This window comes from Mytilus galloprovincialis, chromosome 1 (genome assembly GCF_965363235.1).
Source record: "Mytilus galloprovincialis chromosome 1, xbMytGall1.hap1.1, whole genome shotgun sequence".
NCBI classification, from domain to species: Eukaryota; Metazoa; Mollusca; class Bivalvia; order Mytilida; family Mytilidae; genus Mytilus; species Mytilus galloprovincialis.
The window spans coordinates 48,572,613-48,595,286 of record NC_134838.1 but is presented as its reverse complement, the minus strand read 5'-3'; the positions used below and the strand labels follow the sequence as shown (position 1 = coordinate 48,595,286).

The 22,674-nt window shown below is 30.5% G+C and overlaps 1 protein-coding gene across 9 annotated transcripts in view; it reads right to left on the bottom strand.

Annotated features, from left to right (window-relative positions):
* Nucleotides 1-22,674, bottom strand: part of LOC143076721 (protein MON2 homolog) — a 293,055-nt gene that overhangs the window by 223,589 nt on the left and 46,792 nt on the right. For 5 of the 9 annotated variants that reach the window (XR_012978768.1, XM_076252581.1, XM_076252612.1 and 2 more), the window contains 2 exons: nt 19,561-19,578; nt 18,547-18,648 (listed from right to left, as the gene is read on the bottom strand). Coding sequence is in view for 8 of the 9 variants with exons in the window: in XM_076252581.1 (XP_076108696.1) it covers nt 18,547-18,648; nt 19,561-19,578 (120 nt within the window). In the remaining variant the exon portion in view is untranslated. The remainder of the gene's footprint in view (nt 1-18,546; nt 18,649-19,560; nt 19,579-22,674) is intronic. The other 4 variants (XM_076252595.1, XM_076252626.1, XM_076252619.1 and 1 more) reach the window with 1 other exon arrangement.

The window sequence follows — 22,674 nt, the reverse complement described above, 5'->3', positions numbered from 1 at the left end:
CCAAGTTTTGGTCAAACTATGTCAATTAATCCCCTTATAAACAATCTCCTTTGTTTGAGATAATGCCTATACAGAAATGAATGGAAATTAGAATTGATTGCATAGATTTGCTGAGAAATTGTGTGTCACATAAATCACATAGAAAGAAGACATGGATGACCATAAAGGTTTCAAGCAGTCTGTGGTCATTTGTTTTGAATATCTGAAAGGACATAACTCTTTGTTAGCTTAAAAATCTTTTTAAATCTGTATTTCTATGGTTTCTTCTTCTAATTTGTTTTGAAAAAAATGATAATACAGCCATAACAAAGGTAAGGGTCTAGAAACCAATTGTTTATTGCACTGAATAACTTATATAAAAATAAGGAAAAGTGGCATGATTGTGAATATAATCTATCCTTAGTCATGATGCTTTAAATTTTAGAAAAGTTGAATATGTTTTATAAACTGGTATGGCTTTTTAAAAATAAAAAATATGTGTACCAGTATAAATAGAAATAAGATGTGGTATGATTGCCCAAGGGACAACTCTCAACAAGATACTGAATGGTACAGAAATTAACAACTATAGGTCTTCAACAAAGAGTAAAACCCATATTGCATAGAAGCTGCATGGATTTTCTTTTACAAGCAAACTAATATTGATCCTATCAAAATCTTCAGAAATATATAGCTTTTGAATTACAGTCCTCTCATACTCTAATTCACCAACAGCTTTTTACGTATGCAGCTATATTTCATAAGACCTCATTAGAACTTCTGAATTTGCACAACACTAGTGCAAGAAAAAAGCTTGATGAAAGAAATGGTAAACAAAAATGAAAGTAAGATAGTGTTAAATGATTCTGAAAGTAAAAACTTAATACACCAATTCATTTAACAACTGTTATCACAGAGTTTGATAAACAAACTGAAAAATCCTTAGAAAATATAAAAAAAAAAAAAAAAAATCAAATGTGCATTGCTTTTGAGTTAATCAGTAGCCAAAATTTTCTACCATGAAATATTGAATGAAATATTTTTTGTCACTTTTATGTTATGGATTTGTTCTATCAAGCATGTGAAACATAAGGGAGATAATAGAGCCATGTTTATTTTTAATTTTTTTTATATTGTTCATGCTTTCAACTTAAGTTTTTCCAGTTGTCACTGCATACGGAAAAGCTATTTGCTTAAAGATTTGGAAAAAAAAACATTTTCTTTTACAAAAAAGTCAATATGTACATGTACTACATGTATGTTTAATATAGCCATTCAAGTATATAAAAAAAATAATCATATTTTTTTTGTTGAAGTAATTTCCCCAATGCTTGTAGTTTACAGGTTTGGCTTGCATGCTTTGTTTATATAAATGTATGCTCAAGCATTGTAGTTATTTAAAGATTGATATCAGCAAGCAATAGATAGAACGGGCTTAAGCTTGTATACATTGCTGCATTATACTTTTTATCCAATAATGTTTTAACAGTATAGCTGAAGCCTCGCCTTTCTATTGATTGCAGATAAAAATCTTATTTACAAAGCTCAAATCTCTAAACTACAGGCATTAGAATTTGTGGTATCATATGGCTTTTCAAGTAATGCCCAGTTCAAAATTTAATAAAATTTCATATTGAAGTCAAAGTCAAAGTCAAGGTCAGAAGTTATCAACAACTAGTAGTCAGCTTTTTCGTGCTAAAATGAAATATCTTTTTCTTTAGCCAGATTTTGCACAATATGTTTAATTTTTGCTTTTCAATGCTGTTTAAATCATTTTCATGGACTTCCAACTTTTTCAATTTTAGTACTATTGATCAATCTTATGTACACTAAGCATGTATCTATTTGGCAAGCAAAATGGTAAGCCTGATACCTTTAAACAACTTTTCTGGACGTAGATGACCTATCAATCTGAGTTTAATTACAAATAATAAAAATTCCAATAATCTTTGCTTAAATTTGTCTGAATTAAATGATTATGTTAAATGGCAGCAGAACGATAGATTTAAAATGATAGCTTAGATGGCCAACAAAACAAAACTAGAGGATCTCAAGAGCCTGTGTCGCTCACCTGACTCTACTTGGGTTTTTGAAATCATGAAAAAAAAAAAGATAAATATCATAACAGATACTTAAATAACGAATGAGATCAAATTTGGTTTAATATTGGCCCCTGAATTTAATAATAAATCCTGGTTGCCATCTTAAACAGTAAATCAGCAACAAAGGAACAACACTTCATCAGCACCTCATAAGGAACATTAATGACATGTTTAGTCTCATTCCATGCAGTGGTTCTCTAAAAGAAGACATTTGTATGTATTTCACATAGGGTCCTATGTTAAACGTAGTTCCTGCTGCCTGCCATCTTGGATGATAAATCAGGCTACAAATTAAAAGCACTTGGTCAGCACCTCATAAGGAACATTCATGCAATGTTTGGTTTCATTTGATTCAGTGGTTCTCTAAAAGAAGACATTTGTATGAATTTCACATAGGGTCCTATGTTAAACCAAGTCCCCTGCTGGCGGCCATCTTGGATGATGGAATCGGCTACAAAGTAACAACACTTGATCAGCACCTCATAAGGAACATTCATGCTATGTTTGGTTTCATTCCATTCAGTGGTTCTCTAAAAGAATAAATTTGTATGTTTTCCCCATAGGGTCCTATGTTAAACTAAGTTCCCCCTGGTGGCCATCTTGGATGATGGATTGGCTTCAAACTAACAACACTTGGTCAGCACTTATAAGGAACATTATAGCTATGTTTTGTATCATTCCATTCAGTGGTTCTCTAAAAGAAAACATTTGTATGTATTAATTCCCATAGGGTCCTATATTAAACTAAGTCCTCCGCTGGCACCATCTTGGATGATGGATCGGCTACAAAGTAACAACACTTGGTCAGCACTTTATAAGGAACATTCATGCCATGTTTGGTACCATTCCATTCAGTGGTTCTCTAGAAGAAGTTCAAAATGTAAAAAGTTGATGAAATCGGCTACAAAGTAACAACACTTGATCAGCACCTCATAAGGAACATTCATGCTATGTTTGGTTTCATTTCATTCAGTGGTTCTCTAAAAGAATAAATTTGTATGTTTTCCCCATAGGGTCCTATGTTAAACTAAGTTCCCCCTGGTGGCCATCTTGGATGATGGATTGGCTTCAAAGTAACAACACTTGGTCAGCACTTATAAGGAACATTATAGCTATGTTTTGTTTCATTCCATTCAGTGGTTCTCTAAAAGAAAACATTTGTATGTATTAATTCCCATAGGGTCCTATATTAAACTAAGTCCTCTGCTGGCACCATCTTGGATGATGGATCGGTTACAAAGTAACAACACTTGGTCAGCACTTTATAAGGAACATTCATGCCATGTTTGGTACCATTCCATTCAGTGGTTCTCTAGAAGATGTTCAAAATGTAAAAAGTTGATGACAGACGACAATTGATGAGAAAAGTTCACTTGGCCCTTCAGACCAGGTGAGCTAAAAATATAAATAAAAAGATACATTCCCAAACACTTGATATTCAAGATACATTTACAACAAATCTTATTTTCTGGCCACAACAATAAGAAAGACAAAAATTATTAGGTGGTAAACCAAGCATGAAATCAAATATAGGTTATTACTAATGAAGGAAAGGAACAATAATCAGGTAATTCATTACTCTATCCCTTCATTCAAAGAAGGCTTATGTTGGACAAAGACAGATTAGGGGAACCAAATCAAAATGGCAGGTCATTTATTTTGTGAGAATATGAAACTGAGAACTTAATACTAGGGATTCTTTGTTTTTCAGACATCCTCAAGACAGATTGATGACAGACAAGACAATCAGTTTTCTTGCAATATAATCCCACAAATTCTTTGTGTGTCAATAACCTAAATATGCTGCCATTTATGAACAAATTTATCAACAAATTTATAGTTTGGATAAGAATAAAATAATTAAGATCCAAAATTTCAATCCCAAAATCATGCTGTCATGAAGAAATTTTTTGTGATCACTTTTTCTGTTTATTCTTACTGTTTTATATAACAAAAAAAAGTTTAAGATAAAGACAGATAACTAAAAAGTCTAACCAATAATAATCATTATTAAGACAAAAACTTCTATAGGAATCAATTAATGGTTTCAAGCATAACTTGATTTTATAGATCAGGTATTACTATAACTTTTGCATATGAATGCCGTTAGATATTAAAGCAAACAACAATCAATCAAGCAAGATTTTTGCAGTTTCTGTCATCTCTTATAGTTTTCAAGATAAGCAAAAATGCCATAATTGGTACAAAGCTGTTGCTTAAGGATGTATTCTTCTGACGTTTCAGTCTTGTTGAAATCTCGTTCCTAAATATGTGATACAAGTGGAAAATATCAACGAATCTAAAAAATGTTATTAGCAAATTTAACAGTGAAAAAATTGTGTAGTTCCAATGAGTAGTTTTTGAGTAATCAATTTTTCAAATTTTATATCCAATCAAGTCAGTCTTTTTAGCGTAAATTTTGAGAAAATGGGTGAGGGAATAAAAAAAATGATTTTACCAGAAACATGTAAAACCCACATCCCTTTCTTCTTTTCAAATTCCTTAGATATGTATTTTTTCAATCATTTATAACAAAGAAGTTGAAAAAATATGCGTTTTGTTCTTAAAACAGAAAAAAATCAAAAATTGACAAAATTGACAGCATGGTAAAGGAGTAGGTCCGGTAAGGGCCGATTTTGGCCTCAATTTTCAGGTTCATCTAACGAAAGTTTTTGGACACTTTTTAAACACTTAAGTGTCTATTTCAATTAATTCGATTAGTTTATGTAACAGATTTTAACTGATTTAGTCATTAAAAACGCTCTGATTCAAGCTTAAATATGAAAAATCTATCAAATATCCCCAAAAACTTCACTTTTCAGATGGTTTTTGTCAAAAATGAAAGTGTCCGCATCCTTGTTCATCCTCAACCTTTATATATGTTTTGTATTATCATCAAATACAACTTACATTTCAATATTATGAATGAACACGAATGCGGCCACTTTCATTTTAGACGGAAACCGTCTAAAAATTAACAAAAATGCTAAAATTTTGAAGATTTCAGTAATTTAGCATGACTTAATGATGCTAGAACGCGATATTTGTGCATAGTATTGTCAAAAACAGCTCATATTCATGTAGCGGAAGCATTTTACTTTCCAAAATATAGCTTAAAGATTACATTTTCATAATTTTCTAAAACTGCTATATTTTGGGGCCAAAAAGGAGTCTTACTGAACCTACTCCTTTGACACAACAAGAATGTGTCCATAGTACACGGATGCCCCACTCGCACTATCATTTTCCATGTTCACTGGACCGTGAAATCGGGGTCAAAATTTTAATTTGGCATATAAATTAGAAAGATCATATCATATGGAACATGTGTACTTAGTTTCAAGTTGATTGGACTTCAACTTCATCAAAAACTAACTTGACCAAAAACTTTAAGCTGAACTTTGCACTATCATTTTCTATGTTCAGTGGACTGTGAAGGTCAAAACTTTAATTTGGCACTAAAAGTAGAAAGATCATATCATGGGGAACATGTGTACTAAGTTTAAAGTTGATTGGACTTTAACTTCATCAAAAACTACCTTGACCAAAAATTTTAACCTTAATCCAGACGAACGGACGCACAGACGAACAAACAGACGAACGAACAAACGAACGGTAGGACAGACGGACAGACGAACGGACGTACAGACCACAAAACATAATGCCCCTCTACTATCATAGGTGGGGCATACATCTTTATTGAAAGTATGAAAAAAAGTTTAATTGTGGAACTGTGGGTTTTTTCTTGATAATAGCCCAAAAACAAGTCAATATTGATGAAAATAGGGAAAATCATCAAAATTGGGTACTTTCAAAGTGCCGTAGCAAAAAAAGAGGTGCACCGCCATATGATTTCTTCTTCACCAATTATTTTTTTTCTGTCATTTACCCCAAAAATCAGGTTTAGAAAAAAAGTTTAATTCTATAAATTTTGGCTCCTCAGGTGTACATCCCTAAGGCTAATACTGTTAAGAAAGAGTCAACTGATTGTTATAAATGGCATACTGCATATATAGCTGATCATTTTTGCTGGTTACAAATTCCTGTTTTGTTTTTTGTTATACTTTTCAAGATATTATGCAATTCATCGTTTTCATCATGTTTTTAAGTTGTACTGACAATTTTGCTGTTTATAAATAATTTACCCTCTGTAGTAATCAAAAAGCAGATTGCTCTGAGGGATCAGATTGCTCTGAGGGATACAATTGCCATTGTTTTCATTGATACATGCATTAGTATTATTTTCAAAAATAATTCAACTGCACGTGTAAAATGCTCGTAAAATGTAATTTACGTAAATTTAATAGTTATTCAACTTTAAAAATAGCCAATCCTCGATACAAGTGTATGATGAACAATGTATTTATTGTGTTTTATTTTTGTACTATCAATTCCAAGTTTACTTTCTACAGCAGTCTCTGAGAGTGAGAGAAGGTATTTCACTTCGTACCTTATCACCTATTTTCCTACATGAATTCTAGGTGGAACCTCATTCCTAACTCTTTAAATATTTAATTTCCTTTGGGCAGTGGGCATGACTCCTTTCCCTACTTATCCCTCTGTTTAAATTGCGATCGGTTTTAATATATTACGACGTCTATCGACAATACAAGTAAATTTATCTTGTCGTATCGTTGTTTGACAGTTACTTACAGAAGGGAGACAACTCGAAGCGATAATATGGAAGACTCCATTTTGGCTGAAGGGGTGTTCTAGTTACACCTTTACATTGTGGACTACATTTATTTTAATTTAAATGATGCATATGATTTAAAATTATGCAACAACAATAACTCCTCAATAGCAGACCTACGTAGAAAGGATCTCGTGAGTTTCAAATTTATCAATGGATGGGGAATCCAGAGCAACCATTCAATCTGATACCCCTTCAAGTCAAGAAAACTATATGCATGCGCATAATTACCTAAACAAACCCTAGACTTGTGATTTGTAGCAAGGACGTATATTAAATGTGAATTAAACGACTTCCATTTTATTCTGGGAGTACAATATCAAATATCAGTTTCATAACGGTGACATATAAGAAAACTCCACTTCATTTCTTATTTGACAGAAATAGATTTATCGATCGGAATTCAGAGAACTCTCGCATGTTATCAAAACTAGGGAATTCCCTCTGACGTGTTTCTAAATTTATAAAAACACTAAATATAAATACTGCTTAATTCTGATTTTCCGTGTTGTAAAAACATGCATACAAGTCAAGGGTAATATCGAAACATGAAGATTATGAGAAAAACATTATAGGACAGTTGTTTAAATTCAATCCTTTTGATTTTTATACCATTTAAATTTAGACAATCTCAAGAATCTGAGATGTTCCTTGATGTTCAGTTGATATGAGGGCATGGCCCTGAGTCAATGATATAGGTCTAGTGATTGCTTAAAAGCAATCGTATCCCAAAAACAAGAGGCTTTCAAGACCCTGTAAAACTTTGCAATTTTGATATTTCTATTGCATACAGTTTATTACTAACTACTAAAATTAATAAAACATAAATAAATAGCAAAATCAGTGAAATAAATAAAAACAAATCTTCTTTTTAGGGTAATAAAACCTATAAAGATTCTGACAAATTGGCATTTTTTTAAAGAGCAATAACTTCTCTAATGGATCAATAATAATTCTGGTTGATAAAAAATAAAGAAATTTATTTTTACAGACAAATATATGAATTATTGCAAGATATCTACTGATTATAATTATTTCAGATATTATCTCACTTGCAGATTCTAATACAGGTCCAAATAGTTAAATATAATAGAAAGAATACAAGAACATAAGCAATTAAATACAAAATTCATTTGCAGTTATATTTAAAGAAGAGTATTTTCATTAATATAACTCTTCTTTCAAGTATAACAGAAGTAATACCTGAATGATTTACTGTGGTTTTATAGTCTTATATCTTTGATTGTAGTAAAAAGAAATATCTAAATGCAATTCACACATAAAATGCATATAGAAACTGTGATAATTTTCCGATACAATGATATGTTTTGCACAATTTAGTATGATTTAGCTGATACATCTGTTATTATCTTTGACAAGAAGATATTTTTAATTCTGATACAGAATCGGTATATCCTATTGCCACTCAAGAAAGTGAAGTACATGAAAATTGTAATCACAATGAGACAAGCCAACACTGATGCTTTATCTTCAGACTTTCCTGACGATGACCCCAAAATTGACCCCATTGGAACCAAAAGCAATTATCTGTATTTGATCCAATAGGATAAGGGTTTTCAATTAAAAAAGTGATGTTGTGTATTTGCATTTCAATCCTATAAAACCACAAGATCTTTCTTTAAGAACATTTGTGACAATTGTTAGGCCAAAACTTGCTCAGTTGTTTCACTAGACGAAATTTTAATAGTTTTTACTCTTAACTTATTGCAATAATGAATATAACATCTCTAAAATATATATCCTTACCATATTAGAAAAAGGAGGAGATGACCATCTTGTAGTAATTTATACAAAAATCATTAAAATATTTTGAAATCTCTTACATATTTTCAGTAATCTCTTATTTTAGTAGCTGTGGCAATTATCATAATAGTTTAATTTTTGAGGGGAAAAAAATTAAAATTGTTTTTTTTATTTTCTGTTCTCTATTTAATTTATTTTTCTTTTGCATTTTTTTTTTTTCTTATTTTCTTTTTTTTTCTCTTAATTTTTTTATAATTCATTTTTTTTTTTTTTTTTTTTTTTTGCAAAATTGCATTTCTCCTAGGGTGAACAAGGGTGGGGTGTTATTTACACCAAGATAATTAACCAATCAGATACAGGATTTTTGCTGCATAAGAAATAACATATTAGATTTCTTAGAAAAATTAAAATAAGCTAGAAATATTATGTTGGTAGCAGTTTTTCTGTGACTGGAAATGTCAGTCCAAAATAGTGACGTTGATGGTCAATCAGAAAATGTTGACCAGAAAGTCAAATTATTTCTGGCTCCTTTGTTAACACATTGAACAGATATTCTACACCTAGTTAAATATGAATTTAATTTCTGGATTTTCCCCTACCTAAATGGATAAGCTTTGAATCAAAATTAATATCAAACCTGTATCATCCAATTTGGAATCGCACAAGATTTATTTTGAGTACCATCTTGTGCAGGTAAAATGTAAACAAATAATTTTGATCTTGACAGTGACCATATATATATTTCCAAGTAACACAAGCAGCTATTTATCAATTACTGATTAGTATAGAATGGAATAAATGAATGGAAGTATGATTCATAAGATATCATTCAAAATTAAGGAAGGAAAATATTTCCCCACACCACAGTCTCATCATCACTCTTATGAAATTTGAACTTTATCCTAGTGACTTTAGATTAAATATAAGGCTTCTCCCTAAAGGGCATTATAAATCCCCATAAATTTCACAAAAAATTGAATGTAGCACTCAAGATATTCAATTTCAGTCTATTAAAAGTTGCCAGTTACTTGACTTTTGTCCTAGTGACCTTGTCAGAAATGTTGTCTTCCTATGGAAAATCATTCATCAAACTAGACAAAGTAAAGTAAACATTGGTTTTATGATTTTCAAAAAGATATTGCATATTATTAGCCTATATGTTTGGTTAAGGTTGGATTATTGTTTCTAAAGACAATGTCTGGAGGCCTGGACAAACACCATTCATCTCATTGAAAGCTGAGTCACAAAACATTTCAACACAACAAACTGATACAGGAATACCTGATCCATTCAAGTCCTTTTCTAACAGGGGCCTCGTGGCCAGGTGGTCTAAGTAGTTACTACTGTAATCACTAGCCAGCCAACACTGAGATACTGAGTTCGAACCCTGCTCATGCGGGTGCACTCGACTCCAATCTTAATTTACTAGGATTGTCAGTTTTCTTATAGATGGTTGTGGTTTTCTCCATGCACTCCGGCTTCCTCCACCAATAAAAACTGGCTGCCACGAAATAGCCTAAATGTGGTGCTTAAAAGTGGCATTAAAACATAAAAAATCAAAATCAAATCCTTTTCTAACAAAAAAGCTGGACAAAAACCTTAAAATCAATCTTAACATATTTCTTAGTATATGAACTTTTCCTTTAATTCTATAATAGTCAACTATAACAAAAATTGATTATTTGCAAAATATAGTTTTATACTACAATTTGTGATTGAAAATTATACAGAATAAACTTAATATCATTTTGATGCAAATATTATCTATAAATTAAATTTTAAGCAATCAATTCAAGTGGTACATTATCAAGTCATAAGTGGATAGAAATTACATTTTATGCACCCAAATAAAACCATTAAACGCATAGTTTATTAGCTTATATCATGCAATTAAGTTTTATTTTGAAGCCAAAAACATATGTTGACTTCAATTTATATTCCATGCAAGGAAATTCAAAGGCAATACAAAACAAAAAAAAAAGAAAATCTTCAACACTAAATTTATCAGTGAATCCAAATATCCAATTAGCACAGATTGAAATCCTTCTTTTATTCTGAAGTATTTAATGACAAATGCTAATTTGGTCCTCTCACGAAAATGTCAATGAAATCCAGTCATAAAGAGATGGATATTAAGTGTAAAATTTAACCTTCAAAGAAAAAACAGTTATCTGTTAATTTTATCATTTTCTTCACTTTTTTACCCTTAACAGAAACAAAAAAGACATAAAAGCTGGCTTCAGACAGATATTTTTATTATTATGGTTAACATCTTTTTTTATTGCAGTTTTTTTTAACCTTTGTTTACTTCATCTTGTCACATTCCTACAAAGCCACAAACTGTTATACCTGTGTTTCTGCTAAAATTAAGTTCCCACAATTTCTTAGATATTCGACAGGGAAAAAGGATTAGGCATTAAAAAGTTAAAATGCATTCAGGTTGCATTTTTGTAAATAATAACAATTCAATTTCCCATAAGATCTTCTTATACAGCTAAAACTGTACCACTTTTACTATGAAGTTTTGAAAAAAATTATATCCTAGAATGGAAAGTTCATATGCATTTCAAATGTCAAAATATAGGGCTGTGTGGCATATTTCAACATTTGTATGCAGAACTTGTAAGAGTTTAAACTTACACTATAATTCTATACTACCCCTACTTTGACTTTAGGATTTACACAGATTTCAATATGACTGATCTGCACATGCATATATAGTGGTAACATACCCAAGTTATGTCTAAGAAAGTTATGAAAATTCTAATGATCATTCAAGTTGATTCAACATATTAATATATTCAAATTTTTTAAAAGTACTCACAAATATTGGTCCTACTGTCCTACGCTGGGCATAATAAACATAAATTTTCTGATTTAAAGGAGTATCTCAGATACTGGTATTCTGATCTTTTTATTGTGGTCATTTTTTTTTTTTCATCTCTTATAATTTTCAAAATGTAAATCAAAATCATATGCTGGCATCCCTTTTCTTTTTTAAGCAATATCCACCATGTTTGTTGAGCGATAAAATCCATAGATATAACTTACAAGATGCCCTAAATAGTATTCAAATAAATTTTGGTAGCATTCAGACCAGCAGTTTTAGAAAGAAAAGTTAACAACAATAGACCACAATGCCGAATCATGGTTATAGCTCTCATATGGAGATTTAGTCTAGGTGATTGAATTATTCACTACCTCTTAAAATGAGGTCATACAGAAATGCTTTTGATAGCAAGGGTAAATCTATATGCTTTCACTATATAGATAGTAGGGCAGCTATCCAATTCATATTTTCAGATTGTTTCTCGTTGGAAACCTGAGAAACCTTTTCAAAGCATTACTCTATTAGTGAAAAGAATTGCAGTGTGACAGATAAATATATTGTATCTTGTATTTCTATCAAAAATTCTAACACCCAATATTTGGTTTACAGAGAAAGTTAAAAATTACAGCCATTTTCTGCAATGCAATAGTCAAGCTGACAAATATGACTGAATGAATGAATATCAAAATACAAGAATTGTAGACAGAACTTCTTCATCAGGAAATTGGAAATTTCCCCTTTGCTATATGTGGGAGAATAATCCTATTGCAGTAATTATCAGTTGATTTTCGCTAATTCGGTTTCAAAAATGATCAATTTTAGAATAAGCTATTCCCTCATACTTAATGAATATATATGATGCCATAGATGAATTGAAAATGCTGTTTATATGTAGTCAGGCAGCCAACATTTTATAACACATCTATTTTTCCCGTATTATTAGATTTTCCTGAGGGACGGTAGAATTGCCACTAAACAGAAAGGCCAAAGTTGTTAGATATGATAAACAAATCTATGATAATAAGGTTAAGTTAAGCACTATGGGAATGCAAAAGTGAGACTATCCTTCTTAATAAAAGTTATTCAGGGATAAGGAAGTGAATGTCAATTAATTAATGCTAGGGCAATTCAACCAATTTTCTAGAAAGCTGTCTACCAGAATTTACAACCTGGCTTGTATAATATATACAGTATAGCATACAAGCAATGTCAAGCAAAAATATGTCAAGTATTTCATGGCCATTCAAACAAATGTTTATTTTAAAGATAGTCTTGTATTTCTGGGTGACTGCATTTCTTGAAATTAAGTCAAATATTATTCTATTTACATTATACATGATTAGAGAATAGCCTTGCATACTAAAAAGAACTCCCTTTGGAGCTAAGTATCAAAAACAATTGCACCTTTAATAATTTAAAAACAAAAATTATAGAAAGTAACTCCCAGTTATCAAATAATGTTTAAAATTAGAATACTTTGTACATTTCCATCCTATAATTATACTGTCTATTTCATCGATTTCATGGTGACCTCATTGATATTTGCTTAAAGTGCACTGAAATGAGTTTGATAAAGTTATTGGTTTCTTTAATAGTGCATAATCTTAAAATGTCTTGACACTTTAATTATTACTTTATATGCATTTCTTGTTTATAACCATTCATTTTATGCTATAAAAACAATATAACAATTTTGATTAACATGAGGCTCCACATGGCCTTGTTGCTCCTAAATAAGGATTGTACTTTGGCAGTTGATAGAACCTTTCACAAAAATCAACCGATAACCTGGCTATTAGAATTAGAAACCCCATATCAAATTAACGTGACATGTTGGACTTGTACAGTAATACTATAATTCCTCCTTTTTAATATGGTTCACCAAAAAGGTTAATACCACTTGTTCCTTTTACAGCAGATAACAATACATCAATGTAAGGTTACAATCTGAGGTGTAACGTTTAGTTTTAGCATTCAGTTATAACTTTTCAGCAAAAATTTCAGTCCTTTTTCAGTTACTTTAACCATGACCTTGGATGTAATGACCTCAAGGTCAACATTGATCTTTTTCTTATTATATGTGGCCATATATCCCAGAAGGATTGCAATATCTTATGTAGTATTTGAGTTAGTGTTTAACTGTTTTTTCGTCTTGGGTGGCTTTAAAATATTTTGCACAATTTTACATGACAAGTTATTGAATTCCTATCTGATGTAATTGTGGTATGAACTGATAAACCTGCAAGACAATTTCATATAGAATGTCTTCTTGACTGTGACTAAACAATAAAGAGGTCAACATCTTTGGTGGAGGTCTACTTTCGTTACTGAAAGAAACCTTAAGCTCAATAATTGGAACTAGTTTAATCAATATCATCTTTTTAATTAAGTATGATTGTTAGATTATATTTTATTTATACTGTATGACTGATTATACCCATAAGTATTTAACTGTGAAATAAACAAGGCCTTTTATTAATTGCAATAGTATAATTAAGATACTTTTAACTAGATGAACTTGTTTATTGCCACTTCACATTCTTCAGGCAAAATATTATGTCAGATGAAAGGTTGCAAAAAAATCCTATGTATCAAGTTTTTATTTTTTAATTTCCATAAATATTAAAACTCATTTAATAAATCAGCATCACAATGATCAACCTTGTCATAAAATGGATATTTTTGTCTTTGTCTGCTGTATCATTTCCAGTGGAATTGATTTCCTGAGCACCAATTATCATTGTATTTCCAATAAATTACATTACATCTACATAAAATCTTAATTACCAATTGGAAAAATTAAATTATAATAGCTGCTTTTTATTAAGATACTTGAGAAAATAATTATCAAACAATAGCCATGTGCACTGTTGTCTTTTGATTAGTGTTGGAATGATAAATGAGAGAAAAACTTTTGCCTATTGATGAACTTAATTACCTTTGTCTATATGATTTATTATTATATCAAAAGTAAAAAGCATAGAATTGATCATTCTAAGAGTAGTAACTCCAATGACAGATCAACCAACTGATGGTTTAAGTAAGAGATTTTGGAAATGTTGTATTGTATTTATCATTAGTGCAGTTTATAGTTTCTGTCTTTTATTTAATTTCTTAAGATAATATAAAATAAATGGGAAATATGTCTCATCTATGTCCCATGATTCCCAAACTTGCATATTACATTATAAAGGGACATTTCTCAAGAACAGTACAAGTGACTCTACCCAAATTCATACTTGATCTGAGTCTTGTAGTAACAAGCATTGTGTTAAAGTTTCATAACATTTGGTAGAGGCAAACTTTAGTTGGAGAAGGGAAACAGAAAATTCAGCAATTTTCTATTAGTAAAGGGGCATAACTCAAGGATCATAAAGTGTGACACAACCAAAATTCAAACTTGTTCAGTGTTTTGTGGTAATAAGCAATATGTTTCAGAATCATAAATTAGGTTGAGGCAAACTTAAGTTAGAGAATGGAAATGACAAATTAAGCAATTTTTCCATTTGTAAAGGGAATAACTCTAGAAAAGTAAAAATGACTTCACCAAAGTTCAAGCTTGAGTTGTGTTATGAGGCAATAAGCATTGTGTATAAGTTTCCAATATTTGGTTAAGGCAAGCAAAATTTAAAGAATGGAAACACATTTTTGGGATGTACAGATTTTAAGATGTATGGGTGTTCAGACTTTCAGGTAGACAAGGATAAAACTTTATGCACTCTCTGCTATGACAGGGACATTAAAACACTTAAACTCAAAAATCTTCTTTAAGGGCAATGAGTTATCAAGGTTAATTGATAATTTCAGTCATACTTGCTTTTTTGTAAATCTTGTTCATTTCTTGTTTTTTATAGTGTCTCCCTATCAATAATAACTTTCAAGATCAAAGGCAGTGATATTGTTGGCTTTTTTCAAAACTACCTCTACCCTTTTTTATTGGGAAAATATGCATCATTTTCATCAAATTGGGAAATTTAAAATAAATCATGAATTTGACTGAAACTTCAATTTACAGACAAATTTTCAAGAGTCAAATCCTGCTTTAAATAAGACCAACTTTGTCAGTGATGATAGAAAAAAATACCCTCAAATGTACACATATAGTCATTTTAGGCATGAAAAATGTATAAATAAGTATTTTTGGGTTTGTATTCATGCACAATTACTACTGAGACTGCACTGTTTGTGAAAAAAGTTGTCTTTTTGGGAATAATTTTAAGCCATTTTTTTTTCAAATTGGGATTTTCCTCCAGGGGAAAAAGCCTTTATTCTCCACTAATTTAAAGCAAACAATATCACTGAAAGGTATACCAATTGAATTGTTAAAAATAATCCAAGTAGGAGTTCATTTATTGTTTCAGTGGTATGAGGATGTTAGAAAACTTTCTATTGTATTTACCTTTCTGTCATAGTTTCAAGATAAAAAGCAAATGAAATAATCACTTTAAAAAATTCTTCTATCCAAAGCACTTTTCTGTATTTAATAAAATTGATAACGGAAATGGGGAATGTGTCAAAGAGACAGCAACCCGACCAAAGAGCAGACAATAACAAAAGTCCACCAATGGGTTTTACCTTCATCAGATGCTTAAATTTGTCAAAATCTTCATTCAAGGACAAAACAAATCCTATATGACAATTTTGGTTGTAAAAAATCGGAGACTGGGTAGGTCTAAAGATTGAGCATTTTCCTCACTGCCTTCCCACTTAAATTTTCTTTATCAATCATGCTTTAAGTTATAGGCAATTTCATACATACCGGTAACAATAATTAAAAGTTTGATAACAGAGTTACTGACACAAATTTTAGATAAAGACTCCCATTGAATAAAACAGGTGAATTTCAGTTCTAAATTGGCACTTTTTTCAATAAAGTTTACAGCAAAAAGACAATGGACAACAGACATATGGCAAGTCATTGCAAATGCCAACACTTGTTCTATGGGTCAGATGGGTCAGATGACCTAAACAGGAATCTATTTATACCAACAAAATTAAAATTGAACTTAAAAACTAAAAAAGTTAAAGCTTGATGTTATGTGTTTACTCATGACTACAAAGTTCACATTATCCACAACTTAACAAAAACTGAATGATACATGTGCTTTTAGTGTTTTATGTGATACATGTACTTCTCTTGTTTTATGTGATACATGTACTTCTCTTGTTTTATGTGATACATGTACTTCTCTTGTTTTATGGGACACATGTACTTCTCTTGTTTTATGGGATACATGTACTTTTGTTGTTTTGTGTAATACATGTGCTTTTGTTGTTTTGTGTAATACATGTTTTATGGTAATTATTATTTACTCACAGTCCCCATTTTCTATAAGAACCATAGACCATTTTACAGTTCTTGTTTCTCCTTGACTGTCTTCTTCTGCTATGCAATGTTAGTTTCGGTTCCTTCCCTTTTCATTCAAACTGTACTGTGGCACCTGTCAATCATGCAAGTGGAGTAATATTATTGGATGACCTCATTTCAAGACCACCTGACTCTAAACTCAAAGTAAAACTTCATGCATGCTTTGTACATACTCATGACAACAGCCATTCTATTTTGGTCACAAGATGTACATTTCAGCATGCTCTAAACTAACACCTGTTCCTATTACTGATCCAGTTGTAGGACAGGTGCACTTTTACTAGATTAACTGAATTTCTTAATTTCTATATCTAATGATTTTAATTTCTTTCCTTTTAAAAAATGCATGTAGTTGTCAATTCATTCATTATTATGATTTTAATATAATTCCTTATGACTTAAAATATCTTATTTATAAAGATTTCACCTTTATCTGATAAAATCATATATTGCTGCAATTATTATATTTTTTATTAAGATTTACAACTTTGTACTCAATTTCATAACTCTGAATATGCACATATTTTGTTTCAATTAACAGTTTTTAAAATTGAAAACAGAAATGGGGATGTGACAAAAAAACAACAACCCAATCAAAGAGAATAAAACAGTCACTAGCCAATGGGTCTTCAAACCAGTGGGAAGATCTAGGCACTTAAGAAAATTTGGAAAAGGGACATATTATCTGTTTTAATAAGACAACATTTTCTATTTACCTGTACACACATGTATAAAGGCTGGCCTCTTGCATGTATTTTCTCTTTTTCACTTCTTTTTCTATGGACTATTAAATCTGATTTTCTTAGCTGAAAAAAATAAAATATTCAAAATAAAATAAGTAATAAAAAAAAATCAATTACTAAGTTTTCATAATATTAAATATATTTTATATATAATTATGTATGTGCCTGTTCATAACCAGGAGCCTGTAGTTCATTGGTGGTTGTTTGTTGCAGAATATCATATTTGGTTTTCCCATTTGAATTGTTTTAGATTCTGTTATGTCTGCCTTTAACAGGTTGTTATATTATGCAGTATGTTTTTTTTCATTGTTCAATGACCTATAGTTGCTAACATCTAAGAGCCTTCAATGAATATTCATTATTTCCTATGGTGAAGAATACATTACATATTTAGCTTAAAACATTGATAACTCAATTTTGGGCTAAGATTTTTTTTAATCAAAACCTGTTTTTAAAATTATTATTTTATGGTTTTAATATTTCATTACTTTTTCGCAATAACACAGGTTTCAATGATTAATTTTGTCAGCCTACATCAATATTTGTATATCTATTTTGTTAATTTTACCTTTCAAAATTTAACTTCAAGTCTGCAGACTCCTTCCATTCTCTACATTCCACTTAGTTGTTACAGTGCAGCCATTTCTGCCAAACCAACAGTGATGTCTACCTCAAGTCTGTTCTTGACTGGTCTTCATTTGATAAATCTAATCTTCACCAAACTTCCAATCTTCTCCAAGCTTATACCCATTCCAATTTTTACGGTGTACATTTTTTCAAATTAATTAAAGAAACAGGCATTTCTTCTCTTTACTTGCATGCATTTCAAAAATGTATGAATGTTCAAAAACAGCTATGCATCACACTGTAATTCTAAATTTTTGTTAAAAATTTATAATACATTTTTTTTGCGTTTTTGTTTTTTTGCATTAAGAGGAAAAATATTTGGCAAATTTCTGTTGATTTCTAAATGAAAATGACACTCTTTTAATCATGTGAACATTCATACAATCTGAAACATTTCACACAAGTTGATTACAAATCTTAAAACTTTTATAAGCACATACCTCCAAAAGGTGGGCTGTTACTGGTCTCCAGAGCACTTCAACACGAGTCAGATTTACTAAACCAGTTTCTAACAGCTTGGCTACTGCAAATAATGATGGTTCCTGCAAAAAAGAAATAAAAAAGTCAGTCCACTTAATTCATCCTTATTTAAATATATCTATTCTATCAAAGCATATGAAAGTTTAATTTTGTAAATATTTTTGTAGTCCATGTTCTGAAATGTCAACCATGCATTCATGGCCCTAAAAATAAAAATTAAAATGATATTACCGGTATAAGAAATTTTTTTATAATAAAATAGCATACATTAGAACTCACAAATCTTAATATTTCATCTTAAATAAATTGCTGCTTATTTACAAACAAAAGTTAAAAATATATTTTGAACATTTATCATTTAGAAGAAAAAATTCTCACCAACTTCTTTTTAGGTGTTAGTGAATGAAAACTGCACTCTGATAAATAAAATTAAAACAGTGGAGATGAAAATAGTATTTTATAAATATGGTGCATAAGAAGAAGCTTTTGACTGAGGGAGTTGCAAGCTCAATGTCTAAATTTATCCATTGGAAGGGTTTTGGTTAACAGGTATCAAATTTTCAGAAGAAAGAAGTTATATTTTCTCTGAAAATCAATCTTTGATTTAATGTTTGAATTATCCTGGCATTGGGGTCATACATATAGCAAGTACCAATATATTATTCAGACAGAAATTAGTCAATCAAAATACTGAATTTGTTTTTTTCCGAGCACAAATTTTGTACTCAAGAGTCTGAATTTCATAAAAAGATATATATATACATGTATAAATAAAATCAGCTGACATGTCAAACTTTCCACTTTTGGAAACCATGATTCTAACCTTGCTAAACAAAGCTAAATAATGCTAAAGGTTAATCTAAATAAAACAACTACAACAAAAACCTAAATTTTCTCAATTAGTCAAACCTTAACATGAAACTTTGAATTACCAACACTGAAAAATGTTGAAAAAAATTTAACACTATACATGCCTCATCAGCAGCCAGTCCCTTGAAAAAAATCAGTGAAACTTTAATCAAAACATATTAAAAAAATATTTTTGGTCTTCAGTGCTCTTCAATTTCGTACTTTGTTTGACTTTTTTTTTTTTTTTTTATCTTTTTTACTGCCCATACTCATAGTCAGCTATAAAAAGCCTTGAAACCCACAAATATAAAATTAGAGCTTTATCATAATCATAAATATAATTTGGGTCCTGAGTGTTCTTCAACTTTTTTCTTTCTTCGGCCTTTTTAACTTCATTGTTTCTATCATAACTCACTGATAAGTTTGTTGTAGACTAAAAGGGTATTTGGCATACAAATTTTCAATCCTGAAATCTATTTTGAGATTTCAACTCAAACTGATGCTAAGGGACATCTTCAAATTGCAATTAAGGGAGAGTTTTGGATCCCTATTGAAAACCTCATTGTGATCTTCAGATAAAGAACAGTAGTGAAAAGGTGTTCCTATGCTCTTTTTTTTATCATGTACATGTCTAACAGACTTTGTCATTTTGTGTAATAAATTGGTACCATTTCCTCTCTTTTTTACAAACTTTAAAATGAAGTATTAGTCTGTTGAAAATTGTGAAATCATTCTAGTTAAGAACAGCCTTTTCTATTATACATATAAAAATAAAGTTGTGGGCTTTTTATAATCTAGAAGACAACAAAATAATTATGTGTGAACTAAAATTTCATGTCAGTAGTAATTTCTTAGTTTACAAAGGGCAACTTAAATATGTGGCAAATCAATTTCCAAAGAGCATAGGCATAAAAATTATTAAAGGATTAAGTTCTATCAATTGGTTAATAGATTCCATAAATATTGTCAATGTAAAATTAAAATTGAGAATGGAAATGGGGAATGTGTCAAAGAGACAACAACCCAACCAAATAAAAAACAACAGCAGAGGGTCACCAACAGGTCTTCAATGTAGCGAGAAATTCCCGCACCCGGAGGCGTCCTTCAGCTGGCCCCTAAACAAATATATACTAGTCCAGTGATAATGAACGCCATACTAATTTCCAAATTGTACACAAGAAACTAAAATTAAAATAATACAAGACTAACAAAGGCCAGAGGCTCCTGACTTGGGACAGGCGCAAAAATGCGGCGGGGTTAAACATGTTTGTGAGATCTCAACCCTCCCCCTATACCTCTAACCAATGTAGAAAAGTAAACGCATAACAATACGCACATTAAAATTCAGTTCAAGAGAAGTCCGAGTCTGATGTCAGAAGATGTAACCAAAGAAAATAAACAAAATGACAATAATACATAAATAACAACAGACTACTAGCAGTTAACTGACATGCCAGCTCCAGACTTCAATTAAACTGACTGAAAGATTATGATTTCATCATATGAACCTCAGGCACAATCCTTCCCGTTAGGGGTTTAGTATCATACCATCATAACATATATATATATAATGTGTTTTAGTTATTCTTAATTGTGCTTGTAAAATCAGTTAAAATATCCAATTTTTGTAAGATGTTATGTTGAAAACAAACATCTTCTAATATATCATAGTTAGTAAATTTATTCTTTTTTTATCAAAATTTTATCAAATTTACCAGCACAAAAATAACTAGGACAAATTGGCATCTATTAACCAATTTTTGAAAACACTATTGTTACTTGTCTTATCACAAACTTAAACCTGTACAAAATATTCAAAAAGCTGATAGACAAAAAACTTTAAGCCAATCAAAAGACATAGTATAGTACATCCATAATTAAATTATTCATAAAAAAAAAAATGGTAAAAAAATATTATACTGACATTTCCATTTTAATACAAAAATATATATGTGATACTATATTATGTTGAGTGTTTCAAGTCTGTTAAACAAATGATAAATTCTTGGATAAATATTGAAGCAACATTTGTAACTGAGTGACTATTTTGTAGAATAACTGTTGCAAAACATAAACATTTTCAAATAAGGGGTTTAAAAGGGGATTTTTAGATACCATGTATATGTTCAAGCAAACAATAATCAAAGAGGTGCTTGTATAAACATAGTTTAATTTTGGATCCTTATTTGAACCAACTTGAAAACTGGGTCCATAATCAAAAATCTAAGTACATGTTTAGATTCAGCATATCAAAAAAGCCCAAGAATTCATTTTTTGTTAAAATCAAACTTCAAGTTTAATTTTGGACCCTTTGGACTTTAAAGTTCCAATTTGAAAACGGGACCAAAAATTAAGAATCTACATACACAGTTAAATTTGGCATATCAAAGAACCCCAATTATTCAATTTTTGATGAAATCAAACAAAGTTTAATTTTGGACCCCAATTTGGACCAACTTGAAAACTGGGTCCATAATCAAAAATCTAAGTACATGTTTAGATTCAGCATATCAAAGAACCCAAGAATTCAATTTTTGTTAAAATCAAACTTAGTTTAATTTTGGACCCTTGAACCTTAATGTAGACCAATTTGAAAACGGGACCAAAAATTAAGAATCCATATACATGGTTAGATTTAGCATATCAAAGAACCCCAATAATTCAATTTTTGATGAAATCAAACATAGTTTAATTTTGGACCTTTTTGGCCCCTAATTCCAAAACTGTTGGGACCAAAACTCCCAAAATCAATCCCAACCTTCTTTTTGTGGTCATTAACGTTGTGTTTATATTTCATAGATTTCTATTAACTTATACTAAAGTTATCGTGCAAAAACCAAGAAAAATGCTTACTTGGGCCCTTTTTTGGCACATAATTCCTAAACTGTTGGTACCAAAACTCCCAAAATGATCCCAACCTTCCTTTTGTGGTCATAAACCTAGCTTGTGTTAAAATTTCATAGATTTCTATTTACTTATACTTAAGTTAAAGTGCGAAACCCAAATGTCTTTGGGCGATGATGACGACGACAACTTCATACCAATATACGACCGCAAAAATTTTGGATTGGTCTATTAATAATATATTAATATCCAGTTCCTTCCAATTCAACATCCAATTTAGAAGCCACTCTCTTAACTGCACTCAGTAAGACAAAACCTGATAGAGTCACATAAACTCTAAATGGGGCAATTCATTCAAAACCATAAGAAACCTTGAACAACTACTAAGTAAATTG